This window comes from Microcebus murinus, chromosome 2 (assembly GCF_040939455.1).
Source record: "Microcebus murinus isolate Inina chromosome 2, M.murinus_Inina_mat1.0, whole genome shotgun sequence".
NCBI classification, from domain to species: domain Eukaryota; kingdom Metazoa; phylum Chordata; class Mammalia; order Primates; family Cheirogaleidae; genus Microcebus; species Microcebus murinus.
Genome location: NC_134105.1, coordinates 59,840,538 through 59,861,324, shown reverse-complemented (window position 1 = coordinate 59,861,324; position 20,787 = coordinate 59,840,538). Strand labels below are relative to the sequence as shown.

Genomic DNA, 20,787 nt, shown 5'->3' with positions numbered 1-20,787 from the left:
ACTTACTACATGATTCAGCAGAATATTTCAGAAAAATAGCTTCCATACAAGAATACAAAATTCACACCTTCACTATCTGCCTTTCAGAAACATGAAAAAAATAACTAAACCAGTTGTATTTATAAAACTAATTTGTATTTTAAAAAATTAGATGATATTCATTTACCTGATTGAAGTCCAAAAAAAAGTTCCTCATCTTGAAGTAGTTCTTGAACACAATCTAATCTCATGTTAATGGTTTCAGTATCAACTAGAGGTTCTAAAATATTAGAACGAAGTCTTCTACTCCCTCCAGCAGTCTTAGTATAATTTAGAACACCAAAGAGAGTGTGATTATTCCTTTGAAAACAGAATACAAGTTAGGGAATTTCATTAAGTATACAAAGCAAAATCCAAGGAATTGCACTTTAACTTCGTAATTAAATATTAATAATCTTATAATCTACAGCAGTGATTCTCAAATTTGCATACAAATCACATGGGATTCTAATTGAGTAAGTCTGGGATGAGACATGAGAATCTATATTTTGAACAAGCTCCATCCATGTAGGCTGTCAGTCAATGAACTCCACTTTGACTAACATGGATGGACAATACCCCCTTGTACTTACTTAATGACTTTTTTCCATAGGTCAGTTATAATATTAATATTTAGACTAATATAAAGTTTTCTAGTCCATGACATCCATCAATTACAGCTACATATCAATAATATATTCTTGAGGGGTAGAAATTTTATATTGATAAAATTAGTATTTAACATAATCACCTTATACTAATTTAAGAAGTTAGAGGAGAATGAAAAGTAAAAGAGAATTTCATAATTTCTAAGTGGCTCCTATAAAGAAATAAGCTATTATAAAGAATGCATTTCACTGGACTATTTATTAGACAATTATGATACATGTATAAAAGTTCCTTTTAATATTCAATAAATATTTATTGAGTCCTTATGGTATTCAAAACTCTATAGTAGGCCGGGTGTGGTGGCTCACACCTTTAATCCTAGCACTCTGGGAGGCCAAGGCAGGAGGATCGCTCAAGGTCAGAAGTTCCAAACCAGCCTGAACAAGAGCGAGACCCTGTCTCTACTAAAAATAGAAAGAAATTAATTGGCCAACTAAAAATATATAGAAAAAATTAGCCGGGCATGGTGGCTCATGCCTGTAGTCCCAGCTACTTGGGAGGCTGAGGTAGAAGGATCGCTTAAACCCAGGAGTTGGAGGTTGCTGTGAGCTAGGCTGACACCACAGCACTCTAGCCCAGGCAACAGAGTGAGACTCTGTCTCAAAAGAAAAAACAAAAACCTCTATACTAAACACTGGGCATGCAAAATAGACATGATTCCTACCTTCATGGACCTTATAGTCTAGTGGTTGACTGTCAATAATTTTTTATCAGTTTTACTGGCCATGACTGAAGACAAGAAAGAGCAGGGAGGGAGAGAGACAATAAACACATAATCACATAAAAAAGAAAATAATTTCAGGCACAGAAACTGTTAAAAACAACAAAAACTATAGCAATGTATAAAGAATAAGGGTTGCTTTAGTTAGGTTGGTTGAGAAACATCTCTGTGTGTTTGACAGTTGAGACTTGCATGATAAGAAAGGAGCCAGCAATGAAAAGATGACAGAATGGGAATCATGAGAATTATAACGAAGATAGCTCATATATACTGAACACTTAGTATGGACCAGGGATTGTGCTAAGCACTTTACATGTATCAACTTGTTTAATTCTAATAACCACGGTATGAGGTAGATGTTATTATTTCCACATTTTACAAAGAAAGGAACTGAAGCACAAGGAAATTAAGTAATTTGTCTATGGTTTCCTAGTAAGTATCACAGCAACAATTTAAACCGAGAAAGTCTGGCTCCAGAACCAGAAAGATGAAGGTTGATGAAGCTTTGCAAGTAGGGATAAGAATAGAGGGAGATGAAAGAAGCTGATAGAGGCCAGGACATAGAAGTCCTTGTAGGCCATAGTAAAGAGTCTGGATTCTACTGTACACGTAACAGAAGCAGGTTGAGAACAGACTAATTTTAGGAGGGTAAGGGGCAAAGAGACAAGTTAGGAAGCTATTATGGTAGTCCAGATTTAAGATGATAGAAATTTGGGTTAGGATGGTAGCCTTGGAAATGGTGAGAAACGATCCAGAATTGGTATATATTCTGAAGGCTGTATCAAGAGGATTTACTGATTGATTCAATCTGGGGTGTGAGAGAAGGGAAAAAAATGGCTAGTAATATTTAGTCATTAGACTACCAGATTTTTATACTAATTTAAACAAATTTTTAGGGAATTGCTCATATCAACTGGCTGGGGGGTCTCGTTGCATGCTCAATTTTTTACTTTTTGAAAATGTTGTTTCTGCAGGAACAAAGGATGTGAGGAGTACACACAAACCTACCATTAACTATAGTAATCAGTGTATGTAACACTGCACTGAACAGGTGACAACCTATGAAAACATTAGAACTATTCAGATAGTTTAGTAGGTAGAATATCTATCTTCTAACCTGAGATTCTTTGGTTTAAGACTGTGAAAAGACTTCTCAATATTACCTTTACAACCATAATATGAACTCGTGAAGGTCAGATATTCTGTCATTTAGATCTCTGTATTCCTAATATACAGCAGGAACTCAAGCAGTGCTTGACAATGATAATGATGAGCAATGATGATATATGAAACATGACAAGGTAAAACTGAATATAAAATACTTTGTAATAAGTACCAGGCTTGGCCATAATAACATAGGATAACATAGAAAGTCAATGTCAAGGTAATTTTAACTCACAACCTAATGGATGTGAAATGGTACCTAACAGTGATTTTGATTTGCATTTGCCAATGACTAGTGATGTGGAGCATCTTTTCAGGTACTTACTGGCTATTTGTTTATCTTTTTTGGAGAAATGTTTATTAAGGCCCTCTGCCTAGTTTTTAATTGGGCTGTTTGGTTTTTGTTTTTCATTTTCTAAGAGACAGGGTCTCACTATGCTGCCCAGGCTAGAGTGCAGTGGCATGATCATAGCTCACTGCAGCCTCAAACTCCTTGGCTCAAGTGATCCTCCCACCTCAGTCTCCTGAGTAGCTGGGACTACAAGTGCATGCCACCATGCCTGGCTAATCGGTTGTTTGCTTTTTGTTATTTAGTACAAATATCTTTTTAAAACCTGATTTTGGTGAAACATCTGAGCAGATCAGCAACAATAGTATAAAATTACAATGATTAAAAACATGTTTACTCAGGCTGAGTACAGTGGCTCATGCCTGTAATCCTAGCACTTTGGGAGGACAAAGTAAGAGGACTGCCTGAAGCCAGGAGTTTAAGATCAGCCTGGGCAACACAGCAAGACCTTGTCTCTACAAAAAATAAAAAAAATTAGCCAGGCATGGTGGCATGCACCTGTAGTCCCAGCTACTCGGAAGGCTGAGGTGGGAGGATTGCTTGAGCCCAGGAGTCAAGGCTGCAGTGAGCTATGATTGCACCAATGTACTCTAACCTGGGCAATAGAGCAAGATGCTGTCTCAAAAAAAAATGTTTATTCAATATTTCTCCATCATAAGCCAGGTTTGGTGGTATAACCTTGCAGTCCCAGCTACTCCGGAGGCTGAGGCCAGAGGATGCCTGGAGCCCAGGAGTTCAAGACCAGCCTGGGCAACATAGCGAGAACCTGTCTCAACAACAACAAAAATCAAACAGTTTAAAGAACTTTAAAGTATTTATAGAAAAACATGACATAAAATATACCAATATGTTTTGTAAGGAAAAATTAGATGTTCTTACCTACAGTCTTGATTATTAATTAATAATTCAAGGTTTTGGGCTGATGATGAATCTATCATGGCTGTCTGTTCACTACCCTGGAAACACACCTTCAGCGATTTTGGTGCATAAACTGAATTTTGAATAAATTCAACATATTTTAACAAAGCTGCAACAGCTGCAAGGCAGTAATACCTATAAGGTGAACAATGATACATCACTATACATCTTCAGAATAAAAAAAAAGTATTGCTATAAAAGAAAATATATATTTTACCTTAATTTAAGGAAGATTATAAATACTTGCATGGCATTACTTTAACTCAAAGGGAAAAGGTAGGCCAAGTGTTTGTTCCTTACTTTGAAAACTAGGTGATTAACATCTAAATCATAAAAATTGATACTAATAGAGAATTTTTAAAAATCTTGACACTTAAGGGATATTAGACTCCAATAAATTCCATGTTAGAAGACAACTTTCAATGGTGATGTGTGTCAATTTTTTACATACCATTCTAAGTATTGAAATAATATGGAGAAAGTCTCAGACTTTAAAGACAGAATCAAGAGATCCCAATGTACAGGAAAGTATGTTATGATCTTAGTGAGAATAACCACTGTGATTAACTGAGTAAATAGGTGATACAATCTGGCTCAAAGAAATTATCTATTTAGCATGATCTAAAAAATAATCTGTCCCAAAAATATCATTCCATGTCTCATGCTGAATCTTTTAGGGGAAAAGATATGAAGTATCAGAAACACAGCTTTACCTGTGTTTCACTTCTAAGTCTTCACATTTCTAGTTTACTGTAATCACTTGAGTTTTTCACACCAAAGTAAAGGGAGCAGCAACCCTAACGGCAATAGATGGTGACTAATTTGGAGATATTCTATATAAATTCATTAGCAATATATGATTTATGTACAAATTTTAGTTAACTATTTTCCTATTTCAATAATTACTAAGTGTGTATTGTGAGCCAGACACTTTTCTAGGTGGTAGAGATACAGTACAGAAGAAAATAGACAAAAATCCCTGTCCTTGTGAAACTCACATAAGACATTTATTACTTTTCTTAAGTTATAACTTACTTGGACTGAACCTCCATTAGGACAGTGCTGAATTCTGCTATGCATAACTGTTCAATGTACTCTAATCCTTTTGTTTCATTGAAGTATTTCCTTTGGATAGTAGTGAAATTAACATTCTGAAAAAAATTTTGATTTCAAAATAAATGTTTAAGTACTATGAGCTTGCTCAAAACTGCTTTCTTAAACACATGCTGGTACATAGGTAGGTGGTTTAAATATTGTATAAAGTTTATTTATTAATGTTTTTGATGTTTAAATAAGAACTTTTCTTAGTTATTTATAAACAGGGAATGATTTTCCATCTAGCTAAGTGAATTATAGGATACAATCTGTAGCTCTTATTAGAACTTACTCTCATGAACCTTAGCTGAATATGGTAGGTACAATAATAAAAAATAAAGATGAGAATCTATGCCTTGTAGTAATTTATTCTGTAGAAACAATGTCACAGATTTTACATTCAGCCTTCCATAGTCTATGATAATCAAGAAAGGGTAGATCCTTATAATGTGCTCGTTGAAAAGACGAAACCACCATGCCTACCTATCAAATTTATGAAATGCTATTTATTTAAAGTGAATTTCATATATTCAGAATAAAGAGAAATAGATAATGAAACTTTTAAAAGAGAGCAAAAAAAAAAAAACCCATGAAGTTGTTCAATAAAAGGTTTACCTACTTTGAATAAAAATAATGGGTAAGAAAGGTAATACAATACCAGTTGATTGTGAAAGAGCTGTTAAGACCAAAAAAAAAATCATGAGTAAGTAGAAAATGTATGTGTCAAGATTGTTTTAAAAGTTATCTTATTTCATCTTTACAATAATCCTATGATGTTTGTCTTACTAATTCTAATTTCCCTGTAAATAAAATTCTGAAAAGGCAAGCAACTTCTCTAATAATATACAGTTGATATGTGAAAGAGCTGAGACTCAAATTTAGATTTCTTTCCACTTCATACTGCTTCTGATTTAGTGAAGGTATTTTTTTTTTTAAGAGATAGGGTCTTGCTACATTGCTTAGGCTGGTCTTGAACTTCTGTGCTCAAGTGATCCTCCCGTCTCAGCCTCCCAAGTAGTTGGAACTGCAGACAGACATGCACCATTTTGCCTTACTAAAGAAGGTCTTTTTATGGTAAGTGTGGTAATAATAATAATAATGATAATAATAATATTGCTTTTCCCTTCTGCTTATAAAATTTTTAACCTCCATGGCTTGTTCCCTCGCTCCATTCAGGACTTTGCCCAAATATAACCTTATCAATGTGGCCATCTCTGATTATCTTATATAAAATATCAATTCTCTAGGAAGTAGGTACTATTATTGTCCCTAATTTACTGATAAATAAAACTGAAGCTCAAAGTGGTTAAGTAACTTGCACAAGGTCACTTAGAGTCAGGATTTGAAACAAGGCCAGTCGATTCCTCTATTCCTAAGCACTGTGCTATACTGCCTTATTCAAACATACTGAAATTATGTTGTTTTTTCCTTTGGAGGACTTATGCTGCATTCCACATGATTCTGCTAGGCCTATCAATTACAGTGCTCCATGCCCCACAGCAAAAAACACATGATCCAAGATTAATCAGAAGGCCTCATAACTCTCAGAAATAGTGAGTCTAACGTGGGAAAATGAAAAAAAGCCCAGACTTGAGCCTTAAATAAGGTATCTATGTAAAAAAACCATGTGTACGCCCTTAATATTTTGACATAAAAAGGAGATGAAAAAGTCAGTGTCTTTCCCTGGAATTCATATATAGACACTGAAAAAAAAAGTTCTTTTTCCTCTGCGTTAGCTAAACTGAGATGACATCAGCCTGGAGCCATCAGCAATCATATTCTTAAATCTCATCGAAGTAATCTACAGTGGAAAGAAGATGGTACTAGGGCCAAGGGTAGTGACAAAGATTCTCTCTTTAACCAAACTCTACCCAGATTCCTCTGAGCCTTCTTCTCAAATAGGCCTGGACCTTGGCCTATAAAGACTTGAACAAAATACTAACATTGATTCTAACTGCTCAAAGCCATATCCTGACTCTTTCACCTACTGCAATAGTACATTACGGATTAAAATCCATCCTTATCACTGTCACAAGTGTTTGGCTTTTTTATCTTTTTTTTTTTTTTTTTTTTGAGACAGAGTCTCGCTTTCTTGCCTAGGCTAGAGTGAGTGCCGTGGCATCAGCCTAGCTCACAGCAACCTCAAACTCCTGGGCTCAAGCGATCCTCCTGCCTCAGCCTCCCGAGTAGCTGGGACTACAGGCACAAGCCACCATGCCCGGCTGATTTTTATATTATATATATTAGTTGGCCAATTAATTTCTTTCTATTTTTATGGTAGAGACGGGGTCTCGCTCAGGCTGGTTTTGAACTCCTGACCTTGAGCAATCCGCCCACCTCGGCCTCCCAGAGTGCTAGGATTACAGGCGTGAGCCACCGCGCCCGGCCTGGCTTTTTTATCTTTGACAGTAGGGACAGGATCTATCCAACCACTGACTTCCCAGTTACATAAAGCCATATATTTCCTTTTTTGCTTAAACTAGTTTACACTGGATTTACTTATAACCAAAAGACTTAGAAGCCCTAATCAGAACAACAGCAGAAAAAACCCCACAAAAGTTAGAAAGATATACATAAAGGTGATGAAAAGAAGTATGAAGTAATAAATGAAATAAAACATATAAAGAAATTTGTCTAATAGAGACAATATATTTAGAATAGTGATCAATGAGTCAAAGACACTTGAGCTACATAGGATCTCTAAGAGCACCACAACAAATCTTATATAACTGCAAATGCTGAATATATTAGGAACGAGAAATGACCTCATTGGACTCCAAGTGTCAGGTTGGTTCCAAATATAAGTCTACAAACATAACAAAATATAGTATATTATGAAAATAATTTGCACTCCTAAGGAATTATTCCAACTGCAATAACTGCAGTTACTTCAACTGCAATGCTGTCTACTTGGTTTAGAATCACAACCCCTGTTTTACAAAACAGTGAGATTTGCTAGAGGGAAGAAATAAACTACACGGTGGGAAAGCCCTTAGTGAAGGGGAGAGCATTCTTGGATAAGGTTCCACAGCACTTATCTGTTACAGTCCAATAGATGAAGGCCAGAATAACAGGCTAATTGTGAGGCAGTAATGTTACAAGGGGAAGTGGAAACAATTTTATAACACAGATTAAATTCCCTAGAGGAGGCCGGGCACGGTGGCTCATGCCTGTAATCCTAGCACTCTGGGAGGTGGGCGGACTGCTTGAGGTAAAGAGTTCGAAACCAGCCTGAGCAAGAGCAAAACCCCGTCTCTACTATAAATAGAAAGAAATTAATTGACCAACTAATATATATAGAAAAAATTAGCCGGGCATGCTGGCACATGCCTGTAGTCCCAGTTACTTGGGAGGCTGAGGCAGAAGGACTGCTTGAGCCCAGGAGTCTGAGGTTGCTGTGAGCTAGGCTGACGCCACGGCACTCACTCTAGCCTGGGCAACAAAGCGAGACTCTGTCTCAAAATAAATAAATAAATAAAAATAAAAATAAAAATAAATTCCCTAGAGGAAAAAGTAGGTGCTCTTAGCACCTACTAGAAGAGTGACAATTTCAATTTTAACCAGTGTAACATCACAATAACTAGTTTCCAGGAAGCTACACCTAAGGAAACCTATGTTTTCTCTAAGTGTCTTCCCCTTGTATACTCTGAGAAACCTTATTATCTAAAACATTTTTTTTGATTAAAGTAGATTAAACATACTAGATCAAATAAGTAAATTCTCTATCATTTTTACTATTTGTATTAATAGTCCCTTAGATTAGGACTTGTGTTTAGTAACTACTTTAGGGCACCAAATATAAAGTTACTCAAATTATAGTTCTTTATAATGATATTACAAAGTGGATTTTAAATAAAGTAATTAGATCTTTCTGTTTTCTTTTTTTTTTTTTTTTTTTTTTCTTTTTTTTTTTTTACTTCTGGCGTATTTGGCTATTTTTTTTTTTTTTTTTTTTGAGACAGAATCTTACTCTATTGCCTGGGCTAGAGGCTCAAGTGTTAGCCTAGCTCACAGCAGCCTCAAACTTCTGGGCTCAAGGGATCCTCCTGCCCCAGCCTCCCAAGTAGCTGGGACTACAGGCCTATACCACCATGCCCAGCTAATTTTTTTTTCTATTTTTAATTGCCTGGCTAATATTTTTCTATTTTTAGTAGAGACCAGGTCTCCCTCTTGCTGAGGCTGGTCTGAAACTCCTGACCTCAAGCAATCCTCCTGCCTCAGCCTCCCAGAGTGCTAGGATTATAGGTGTGAGCCACCATGCCCCAACAATTTGATCTTGAATATTACTATTGAGAATAAAAATCGCTTACCTTGAAATTTTCTGTTATCAGAGTAAACAACTTGGTTGAATTCCCCACAACACAAGCAGTATTTGACATTATTATTTCCAAAGGTGATAAAATTTTGAGTTTAGTGATCACCTAAAATCATTTAAATAAACAATTTCTTTAATATAAGCTTAGGATGGTCTCTAAGAAAAAGGTTTAATATTTTTCTGATAAGTATTTAAAATTAATTAATAGATACACAAAATTACAACTGTCCTAATTATATATCTCAATTAAAATATATTTCTAATGGTTATATATTAAACATATTCCCTATATAACCATAAATATAAAATATTACCATAAATATAGGATATATTTTACTCAAAATAGTTTGTAACAGTGTTAAGCTCAAAAATTAATTTGAATATATCAAATATGTATTTCCCAAATAAAATTTTTTTTAAATAAATTCTTTTACCAGTATTTTATCCATTTCCATTAAAAATATAAACACATCCAACAGGTAACTATGATGATAAAATCATTATGGCCACACTGTTATACTTTAGAAGTTGAAAAGTACAGAAACAGATGAAAAACAATGACCTTATGCTTTTCATATAATATAGTGCATTTCTTAGAACTATGATAAACACAGAAATTTTTTTCAATTTGTCTAACATTTCTGTTTTTAAAAAATTGTATTCCTATTCTTTGAAAATTGTATAAAAATGTAAAATATCTACAGATGAAGTTAGTATGGCATACTAATATCATTAAGGTAGTTAGTTATAAAAAAAATTTAATTATTAGTTAGGAAAAGTAAACCTATATAATAGGGAACCATTAAGGCAAACTAAAGGAAGAGAATAAAGAATAACAAAACACAGCCAGGCATGGTGGCTCACGCCTGTAATCCTAGCACTTTGGGAGGCTGAGGCAGGTGGATTGCTTGAGGTCAGGAGTTCGAAACCAGCCTGAGCAAGAACGAGACCCCGTCTCTACTATAAATAGAAATAAATTAATTGGCCAACTAATATATATAGAAAAAATTAGCCGGGCATGGTGGCGCATGCCTGTAGTCCCAGTTACTTGGGAGGCTGAGGCAGAAGGATTGCTTGAGCCCATGAGTTTGAGATTGCTGTGAGCTAGGCTGACGCCACGGCACTCACTCTAGCCTGGACAATAAAGTGAGATTCTCTCTCTCAAAAAAAAAAAAAAGAATAACAAAACACTAAACATAGTAGATCATATTTTTAAAATAATAATTGGAAAAATTTTTTTTTAAATAAAGTAACAATTGGGTCAAAAAACTTTTCCAAATATAGAGATTAGGAGTAAACTATCTCTACCTGAGGGGTCCCCAATTTATGAGGAGTTGTATAATTATTTCATTATATATCACAATGTAATAATAATAGAAATAAAGTACACAATAAATGTAATGCAAGAATCATTCTGAAACCATCCCTGCCATTCTCTGGTTAGTCCGTGGAAAAACTGTCTTCCATAAAAACTGTCCTAGGTGCCATAAAGGTTGGGGACCACTGTTCTACCTGATAGATGATATTATACAAACTCCCATGACAATAGGTCAGTAGCCCAAATTAATGATGAGTGACATAAAATGGAGCCAAAATAAGAAGTGAAGGCAAGAAATTAAGAGACTAAATTGGCTGGTGCAGTGGTTCATGCCTGTAATCCCAGTTACTCAGGAGGCTGAAGCAGGAGAATCAATTGAGCCCAAGAGTTCAAGACTCAGTGAGCTATGATCACATCACTGCACTCCAGCCTGGGGCAACAAAGCGAAACTCCGTCTCAAAAAAAAAAAAAAAGACAATTACCAATTATGGCTGACCTAAGATACCAGCTTCCCTAATGCTGGAAAACTAAAATTCAAATATAAATCAGTGAAAACAGCACTCTGGAAATTGCATTATCATAGATTTGGGCCATAACCTAGACACAATCCTGAACACCATAATCATAAATGTTGACATCCTGAAAGAGCAAAATTCCTAAAGTCTAAAAATCCCCCAAATCACAATCCCCCCCCCGAAAAGATCAAAATCACAAAAATATAATTCTGGGAGAAATAATTTAGAAATTTTTAAATACCTTAATTTACATTTGTAAAAGGTGATTTTTTTTTTTTGAGAAACATAAAAACACAATAGAATACTCTATAGACCACTTTACACAATAAAATAAGCAATAATAACATATATACAGTATTTTTACAAGCATAAACACTCAGGTATACTAATAACAGTCCCATGGGTATAACAGTTATGAACAGATAAACCATATTCATAATGAAATAGGTCAAAAAATGCATATCACTAGGGATGGTAATTGGGTGCACCCAACTTTATAACTGTGGTCATTTGAAATGCCATGAGGTTCTGCAATTATACAGAGAGAAAAAAAGAAAAAATAATTAAAAATACAAAACAAAACAAAAAAGAAATACCATGAGGGACAACCTAAGTCTTTTGATGAGATCTATCAAAAACTGCAACTGGTCACCACCACACATGCAATCACCCAAATAGCTGAGATTTCAAGAAATGTTATCTTTAGCAAATGCAGATGTATGAAAAGGAATCTCTTTATTTATTTAGGAAATTTCAACATTTTTACCTATATGCACAATGCTTATACACAAAGTCAATGTTGTGACAATGCACTTTCATGGAGTCAAATTTCTGATGCCTAAGGCAGGAAAAGAAAAGTCTGTCTCAGCTCTCAAAGAGAGACTAATTCTATTTCTGTATTTGCTCTCTCCAGGTTCTTGGCAACTGGATGGTGCCTGCCAACATTGAGAGCAGATCTTCCCCACCTTGTCCACTCAGACTTACATACTAATCTTCTCTGGAAACACCTTCAAAAACAGACCCCATATAATGCTTTAGCAGGTATTTTTAATCCAGTCAAGTTGACACCTAAAATTAAGAACACAAGTCCACCCCTTGTCAACTTGACACCCACATGCATCTCCTTAAACTATATTAAATTTCCAAATAAAGACAATAACAAGGTAGTAGTTCTGCCAAACATGATGCAACTAATATGATGCAACTATCCTATGTACAACCAAAAATGCACTAATCCCTTTCCTAGAATTTGGCTTTTAGGATTTCAGTGTTGGGGATTTTAATCTTTGGTATTGTGATTTTAATCTTTTGGTATTGTGATTTTTCAGAATTTTAGACATTAGAGATTTTAGACTTTAGGGATTTCAACTTCAGGGATTTTGATTTTTCAGGATTTCAACATTGAGATTATGGTTTTCTGGACTGTGGCTTTCAGAATTATGATCAGCACCACATTATCACATATATTATCACCTTTGGAATGAGTCTAAAAATTATTGATTTGAGGATGTTAATTTTAGAAATTAACATTAACAGTAACTTTGGAATATTCAAGTAATAGTAAAACACATTCTTTTTAGGTCAAAATATACTTAAAAAATAAAAATCAGATGTAAAATAATTTTATTTTAAATTATTTATATTGAAGTAATCATGAATAACCTTTATTCCACCAAAAATAAACTAATTAAGGCCGGGCGCTGTGGCTCACGCCTGTAATCCTAGCTCTTGGGAGGCCGAGGCGGGCAGATTGCTCAAGGTCAGGAGTTCAAAACCAGCCTGAGCAAGAGTGAGACCCCGTCTCTACTATAAATAGAAAGAAATCAATTGGCCAACTGATATATATATATATAAAAAAAAAATTAGCCGGGCATGGTGGCGCATGCCTGTAGTCCCAGCTACTTGGGAGGCTGAGGCAGAAGGATCACTCGAGCCCAGGAGTTTGAGGTTGCTGTGAGCTAGGCTGACACCACGGCACTCACTCTAGCCTGGACAACAAAGCGAGACTCTGTCTCAAAAAAAAATTAAAAATAAAAAAAAAAATAAACTAATTAGGCAGCCACTGACTTGAAAATGTGCATACTGCCCACTAGATCAGCCATTTTCTCAGATTATTAATACTTACCTTTGCATATGTTGTGTTGTCTGCAAACTGGGATAATATAACTTGTGGGGTTTTTAAGTCAATACTTGCCATTCCTATTTCACCTCTGGCAAGTCCTCTCCCTTCTACAACAGCTACAATAACTGATGGGGAGTGTATAGAAACTGCAGATGAGGATGTAGCTATTAATTTTTAAATAAAGAAAATGTATAAACATTAATTAATAGTCACTTCTAATTCTTTCACATAAGATCTTAAAGCACCTAATCTAGGACATCACTACTGTATTAATACCCAAGAAAATAACCTTTTTTTCTCAGTAAAAAAATAATTTTTCATAACCCAGATCAAATAAAAATATTAATTCTCAAAGTATTTTGCCAAAACTTAACCTCACATTTAGAAATAACAAATTTTTACATTGTCTTATTTTATACTTTATTAGATGGAATCATAAAAGGACCACTCAACGTGAGATCAAAACTTAGATTATTTACCTTACTCTATCATTTGAAAGATATTTGAATTTGGATAAATTATTTCATAATAAATAATTATAAATTATAAAATATAATTTAATAACTTGAGAGCTCCCTGAAAGGATCAAATTAGATTACATATATGGATGCATTGTATAAAGATCAAACATTATACGACTATGAACTCCAATTGTGAAATATCTGTGTAATATAGAGATAAAAATTACAACAAAATAACCAACATTTATTAAGTGCTTACTATTAGCAAGAACATTGTAAATTCTTTATTTGGATTAACTCACTTGATTGTCACAACAATCCTATCAAATAGACACCATTATTTTCTCCATTTTACTTACAGGGAGACTGAGGCATGGATGGAACTGGCAGAGACAGAATTTGTACCCAAGCAGCCTGGCTCCAAAGCTCATGCTCTAAACCATTACATATATTACTAATGTTAACATATGTGCCTTACAAACTATGAATGCTTGAGTAAATTTTTTAATCTTTTAAAAGCTACCATTTCCTCACCTGAGAAATAAGGCAAGTAGATGAAAAAAGAAAAAAAAATAAGTAATATATATTTATAAAAATATATAAAAAAATAAGCCGGGCGCGGTGGCTCATGCCTGTAATCCTAGCTCTTGGGAGGCTGAGGCGGGTGGATTGCTCAAGGTCAGGAGTTCAAAACCAGCCTGAGCAAGAGTGAGACCCCGTCTCTACTATAAATACAAAGAAATTAATTGGCTAACTGATATATATATAAAAAATTAGCCGGGCATGGTGGCGCATGCCTGTAGTCCCAGCTACTTGGGAGGCTGAGGCAGAAGGATCGCTAGAGCCCAGGAGTTTGAGGTTGCTGTGAGCTAGGCTGACGCCACGGCACTCACTCTAGCCTGGGCAACAAAGCGAGACTCTGTCTCAAAAAAAAAAAAAAAAAATATATATATATATATATATATATATATATATATATATATATATAAAATAAATAAAAAATAAAAGCTACCATTTCTTCATCTGTAAACGGAAATACCAAACTTTTTTGCAGGGATGTTATATGAATTAAATGGAATAATATAGAAGTGTTTCATAAAGTATACGAAATCACTTAAAGGGCATTATACATGTATGAAAAATAGACTAAAAATGTCTGAAATTTTATTTTCAAAGAAGCAAATTGGTCTTTTATTTCTTTGTCAACCTTTTAATTTACTCCTCTTCCTCCCTCCTTTCCTTCCCTGACCTACATTCCTATGTTCTTCTATTTTAATGCCCACAAAAATGTTTATATGCTGAGTAAATAGTAAATAGTAAAGGGTTTACTTACAATCTATTGTGTTTAGACCTCAGGAAACTTTTCCCCATGAAAGCTATGTTATAAATGGTGATTAAGGTTATATTAGATCTACAGAAGTCAGTTTAAGATCGCAATAGAATATGGCATTCCTACTTTTAACTGGAAAATATATATCAAGTACCAGTAAAAAATTCAATACATGGAGAAGACATCTCCCCTAAAGTTCTAAAAGAACATTTAGGTTGTTATCTCTCTGTTATAAATCATACTATAATGAGCACAACAGTACATAAAGCTTTTTTCTGGGTTTCTTATTTTCTTAAAATGCATTCTTAGAAGTCAAATTACTGGAAAAAAAGGAAAATCATGTTTCTAGGATCTCATATAAATTGCCAAATTTCTTTTGAGAACTGGACTAATTTTTAATTCTGTCGGTAGTATATGAGAAAAGCCAATCTTACTGTATCCTCACCATTACTAACTTCTAAAATTTATTATTTTTATTATTGGCTAATTTAATAGAGTGGCCCTTAAATCTATATTTCTTAACATTACTGAAATTGAACATCATTAATATATCCATTTGTTATCTATCTTTTTTCTTTTGAGAGGTGTTTATATTTTTTTGTATATTTTTACTAGGTCTTAATGTTTTTCATGAAAATTTTATAAATCAATGACAATAATTTATATTTGCTATCAATCTTGATTTTTTAGATATCTTGAAAATTTTTATTTTTGTATAAACAATCTTTCCCTGTATAATTTCTTCCATTGCTTTTCTGCTAAGAAACTCCTTCTTCATTGAGATATTTGATATCCATTACTATTTTCATCTAATGTTTTGAGTTTTTTTGTTCATTTTGATCTTTCACTAGATAGGAACTTTGAGCAGTACACCTGTCTACTATGTCTGAAAAGAGAGATAGCCAAAAGTACAGACTTAGATTCATTCATAGGCAGTTGTTAATGGTTTACCTGGCTGGTCATGGACTTGGAAGAAACAGGCTTAGAAGATCAGTGACAAGAAAATATGAGGAAATATGTGGAAAGATCCCTAAGAATGGGCATAAACTTTGAAAATATCTGTGTGCTATGTGAATGTCCACCAAAGGACATCCTTTATAGAGGAAACTCTTAATAATCAGGTGGACAAAATGATTTGCTCTATGGATATCAGTTAGCCTCTTATTTTAACTCTCTCTAAAAGGATCTATTGATTCAGCACAAGTGCAATTTCAATCAAAACCTCAATGTGTTTTTTGGTGGAAACTGAAATTGGCCCAAAATTTATATGGAAGAGCAAACAGCCTTAAAGAGCTAAGATTCTTCTAAAGAAGAATAAGGTTGCTTATGGAGGGTGTGGGTGGAAGGGATGTCCTACCCTATCAAGACTTATTACCAAGCTGAAGATGGTGTGACAATGATACAGAGATAGACATAATGACCTATAGAAGTTAGATCTAGAGACAGAAACAAACAGAAAAATTGTCAAATGATTTAGCAGTCAGAATATATAAATTTCTATAAATTCAGAAAAATAAACCTAAAGAAAAATAAAAGACATAAACATTCATTTCACAGAAAATTAAAGATGTACAGTCCAAAAGTACACAAAAAAAATCATCAACTCCATTAGTAAACAGGTAAATGAAAATTCAGACTGTAGTTAGTATTTTACAACTGCTACATTGGTAAATATTGAGTGACAATACCAAATGTTAAAGAGAACTCTCATACATTGTTAGTAAGTATATTGGTAGCATTACTTTAAAAAACAATTTGTCATTATCTTATTATATAAATATATACATTCATATACCCTGTAACCAAGAATTCTGTTGTATGTACCTTATAGAACTGTTCATGAAAATCTATTTTATCCATTTACCCTTCAAGTAAATCTAGTATATTTAGATAAAAATAAAAGTATTTTAAAAAGCTACTCAATAGTATCATCAGGATCAAGGTTTAGATATAAATGATCATGTATAAAAGGGAGAAATTTCTGTTTCTTGTGTATTTTTTTGTCAGCATAGTTAAAATAATGTAGACCTACATTTATTAACAAACAATAGCAGAAACTATATAGCCTTATTAACTTAGTCTCTATGGATATGGGTAAATTGATGTATTTATCTTTCAATTATCCTTATCAGTTGTAAATGATTCATATTGAATATAACCATTCTAATTTATGATTTACAAAACTTCAAATATTTCAAAAGATCATCTAGGTTGACCTTCCACTAATTTTACCTGAATATCCCATTTGTGGTGTCCGACTTTTATAACCTGATCTCTGGGGATTTCCAGCAGACAATGGAGTTTTAACTCTTTGTGGATAATTAGCATCTCGTGCAGAAGATGAGCTTGTACCAAAAGTAAGATTTGATGCAACTGGGTTTTCGGTATAAGATCTATTGTTTCCAAAGTATGGACCTGTATTTGAAAAATTAAGTGTCAATTCTTATAGATTTAAATTATGCAATCATTAATCCCTATAATTTATACCTTGTTTACTTTCTATAAGCTTCATCTTATAATGATTTTTTTAGAAATATAAAAAATTATGGCACATTTAATGACATTGATAAATGTACTCAAATATGTTAATATGACTTTGCTTCTACAAGTTCATTGAGACCACTCCTGCTAAAATCATAAATTACCCACTAATCTTCCAGTATACCAGATATATTGCTGTGGTTTGATTATATGTCCCCTCCAAAACTCATGTTGAAATTTAATACCCACTGTAACAGTATTGAGAGGTAGAGCCTTTAAAAGGTAATGATTGGTCATCTTGTGAGTGGGAATGGTAGCTTTTTAAGAAAGGGAAGAAACGTTTGAGGTAGCACGCTCAGCCCCCTCACCATGTGATGCCCTGCACCACCTAGGGACTCTGCAGAGGCCCAGTTAGCAAGAAGGCCTTCACCAGATATGCCCCCCTTGACCCTGTACTTCCCAGTCACCAGACCTGTAAAAAAGAAATTTAATTTCTTTATAAATTACTATTTCACATATTCCATTGTAAGCAGCAGAAAATATTAATAAACTAATACAGAAAATTGGTACCAAGGAGTAAGGTGTTGCTATAAAGATATCTGAAAATGTGGAAGCAGTTTAGAACTAGGTAATGGGCAGAGTCTGAAAGAATTTGGAGGAACAGGCTAGGCTAGAAAAAGCCTAGACTCTGGTCAGGGCTTAGAAGACAAGAAGACTAGAGAAAGTTTGAAACTCCTTAGAGACTGGGGTGATCAGAATGCTGACAGAATGTTGATAGAAATATGAACAATAAAGGTCATTCTGATGAGATCTTAGATGGAATTGAGAGACAAGGTATTAGAACCTAAAGCAAAGGCCATCCTATAATAAACTGCCAAAGAACTTGGTTGAACTGTGTCCATGCTCAAGACCTCTGTGAAAAGACAAATTCAAGCAGGAACACCTAAACTAGGGTATCTGGTGGAATAAATATGCAAGAAGCAAAACATTCAGGCTGCTGCATGGCTTTTTTTTTTTTTTTTTCCTGAGACAGGGTTTTCTCTGTTGTCTAGGCTCGAGTACAATGATACAATTATGATTGTATATTCACTGTTCAGTTGCAGTTCACTGCAGCCTTGAACTCCTGGGCACAAACAATCCTTCCACCTCAGCCTCCCACAGGTGCATTCCACTATGCCCAACTAATTTTTTTCCTTTTTTGGGGAGGGTAGAGTGTTAGGGTTGAAAGCCTAGTAGGTACTCATGGCACAGGTGTAGAAAGATTTCCCACACAGAAATTAAGATATAAAAGTAAAATTTATTTTATCTTCTTAGGGGAAAGAGGGTCAGCGAAGAGAGCAGGGAGATGGCATGGCATCCCAAAGAAAAAGAATGAAGTGCCAGCAGCTAGGCCAAGTGACTTGCTGCTCTTATGGAGACAAAGAGAAAGATAAAAAATTGTAATTATTGTGGAGTAATTAACAGGCAGCTGCAAGACTTCAGGTTGTCCACCATTTCTGGTTTTTCTCTACTCCTGGAGACTTGGTTATCTCTGAGATGTTCTCACAATTATGTCAGGGGATGTGATTTTGTCCCTGAGATATGGTTTGGGGCAGGAAACTAAGGCTAGGAGTTTGCCCCCTGCTGTTGGTCAGGGTGCTTCTCAGGAATACCTTGGAGGGCGGAGCAAGATGGAGGAGGAGAAACACCACCAGACAGAGTGTCTCTGCAGAAAAGACAGATTCTAGGAGAAATTAGAAGAAGCAAGCAGACGAGTACACATCGGACGAGAGTCAGAAGTAGGGGTACTAGAGACTACAGGAGACTCCAAGGGAGAAGGCTGCGGAGGAGAACTGGAAGAAGAGACCTCCAGAGTAGCTTGGAGACCAGCAGCAAGGGTAGGTGGAGCAGTTAACCTCCCCCTCCTTTGCATCTCAGACTGGTGGTGGGCTCCCCAGCGGTTAGATAGACCTGCGTACACCAGCCCAGAGACAGCCACCACCAGTGAGTGGTAAGCCTGTAGTGGACATGGGACCAGGCTCCCAACTCCCTCGGGGTACCTCCATGTGCACAGACCCAAGATGCGTGGGAGGCACCATATTGCTACATTCTCCCCTCCCCCGTCCTTATTCGTAGCTGCCAAGGGAGACAATATAGCCACCAGTCGGAGGCATCTCCAGGGCATGGAGCCTTCCCTTTTGGGGCTCTACAGCTGACTGAGGGGTACTCAGACGGTGAGCTCCCTACTCGCCAGCCCTCTCAGGTGCTGCTGGCCTGGTGATTCCAGGAGAACGGGGCCGACCCTGACTGAGGCTGAGAAATATCAGCCCAGCTTGGGCTCCCCATGGGTAAATTAGGACTGGCACTCCTCTCCCTGGTTGGGTCAGGGATTGAACTCTGGGGCCCAGAAGTCAGACCTCTGACCAGATCTGCAGACCAGATCCCGTGCACCCAGGTCTCACATTGCCCAGGGCACAGAAGGGATATATGTGAACAGCCTACTGAGGTGTGTGTGCCTTCAGAGGCAGATCAGTGTCCTAGAGGGCAACCCTCCTCCCAAAGGGAGGCCGTGTGCCCAGCCAAGGCAGCGACCCTGTGCAGGGAACCTCCCTGCCTGCATCACAGCCAGAGGAGACCTGGTGGCGTGAGGTCTGGCCTGCTGGCAGAGAAGCCGCGGAGTTGGGGAGGGTGGAAAGGAGTGAGGCCTGCTCTAGACTGCGCGTCTCAGACGGCCCCACCCACACACACAGACTTTCTGACTGAGTGGGGCCATTCCAGCCCCTCCCCGACAGCTTTTCCTGGAAGCAGAGAACAGAACTTTGACCCCTGATAATGGCATTTGTGGTGCTTAAGGGCAGGCTTACCCAACCAAGCTCCACCCAGACTCACTCCCAGACCAGCCCTCACTGAGGGGGAGAAACGGACACAACTGGAAGTCCCAGGGCCCCACGAACCACCTAAGGCACTAGAGTGCCTCTCCAGAGGAACAAGAGCTGGCACTCACTCTAGCCTGGGCAACAAAGTGAGACTTTGTCTAAAAAAAAAAAAAAAAAAAAAAATTATTCTTTCTTAATTACCAGTCATGGTCAATTATATCATCTTGTACCTTGTTGCCCAAGTCATAAACTTAGGAGTCATTCTTAACACCTCTTTCATCAATCTCGACACCCAATCAGTGACAAACTCCTATAATCCTTTTTTATTTAATGTTATTATAATTTTAATCCCTCTCTATTCCTATCAGCCCATTTTAGCACTGTTATCTTCTCTGGGCCTTTTGGAAGTCTCATATTTATTCTCCTTTCTTCCAATATTACTCCTCTCAAATCCAT

General features: G+C 36.0%; 1 protein-coding gene across 1 annotated transcript in view; it reads right to left on the bottom strand.

Moving 5' to 3' along the window:
* MSH4 (mutS homolog 4) overlaps positions 1–20,787 on the bottom strand; it is a 93,967-nt gene that overhangs the window by 70,293 nt on the left and 2,887 nt on the right. Inside the window, exons 2-7 of the mRNA XM_075999426.1 lie at positions 17,228–17,410; positions 13,208–13,368; positions 9,245–9,355; positions 4,875–4,990; positions 3,801–3,974; positions 167–339 (exon numbers count right to left, since the gene is read on the bottom strand). Coding sequence (XP_075855541.1) covers positions 167–339; positions 3,801–3,974; positions 4,875–4,990; positions 9,245–9,355; positions 13,208–13,368; positions 17,228–17,410 — 918 coding nt within the window. The remainder of the gene's footprint in view (positions 1–166; positions 340–3,800; positions 3,975–4,874; positions 4,991–9,244; positions 9,356–13,207; positions 13,369–17,227; positions 17,411–20,787) is intronic.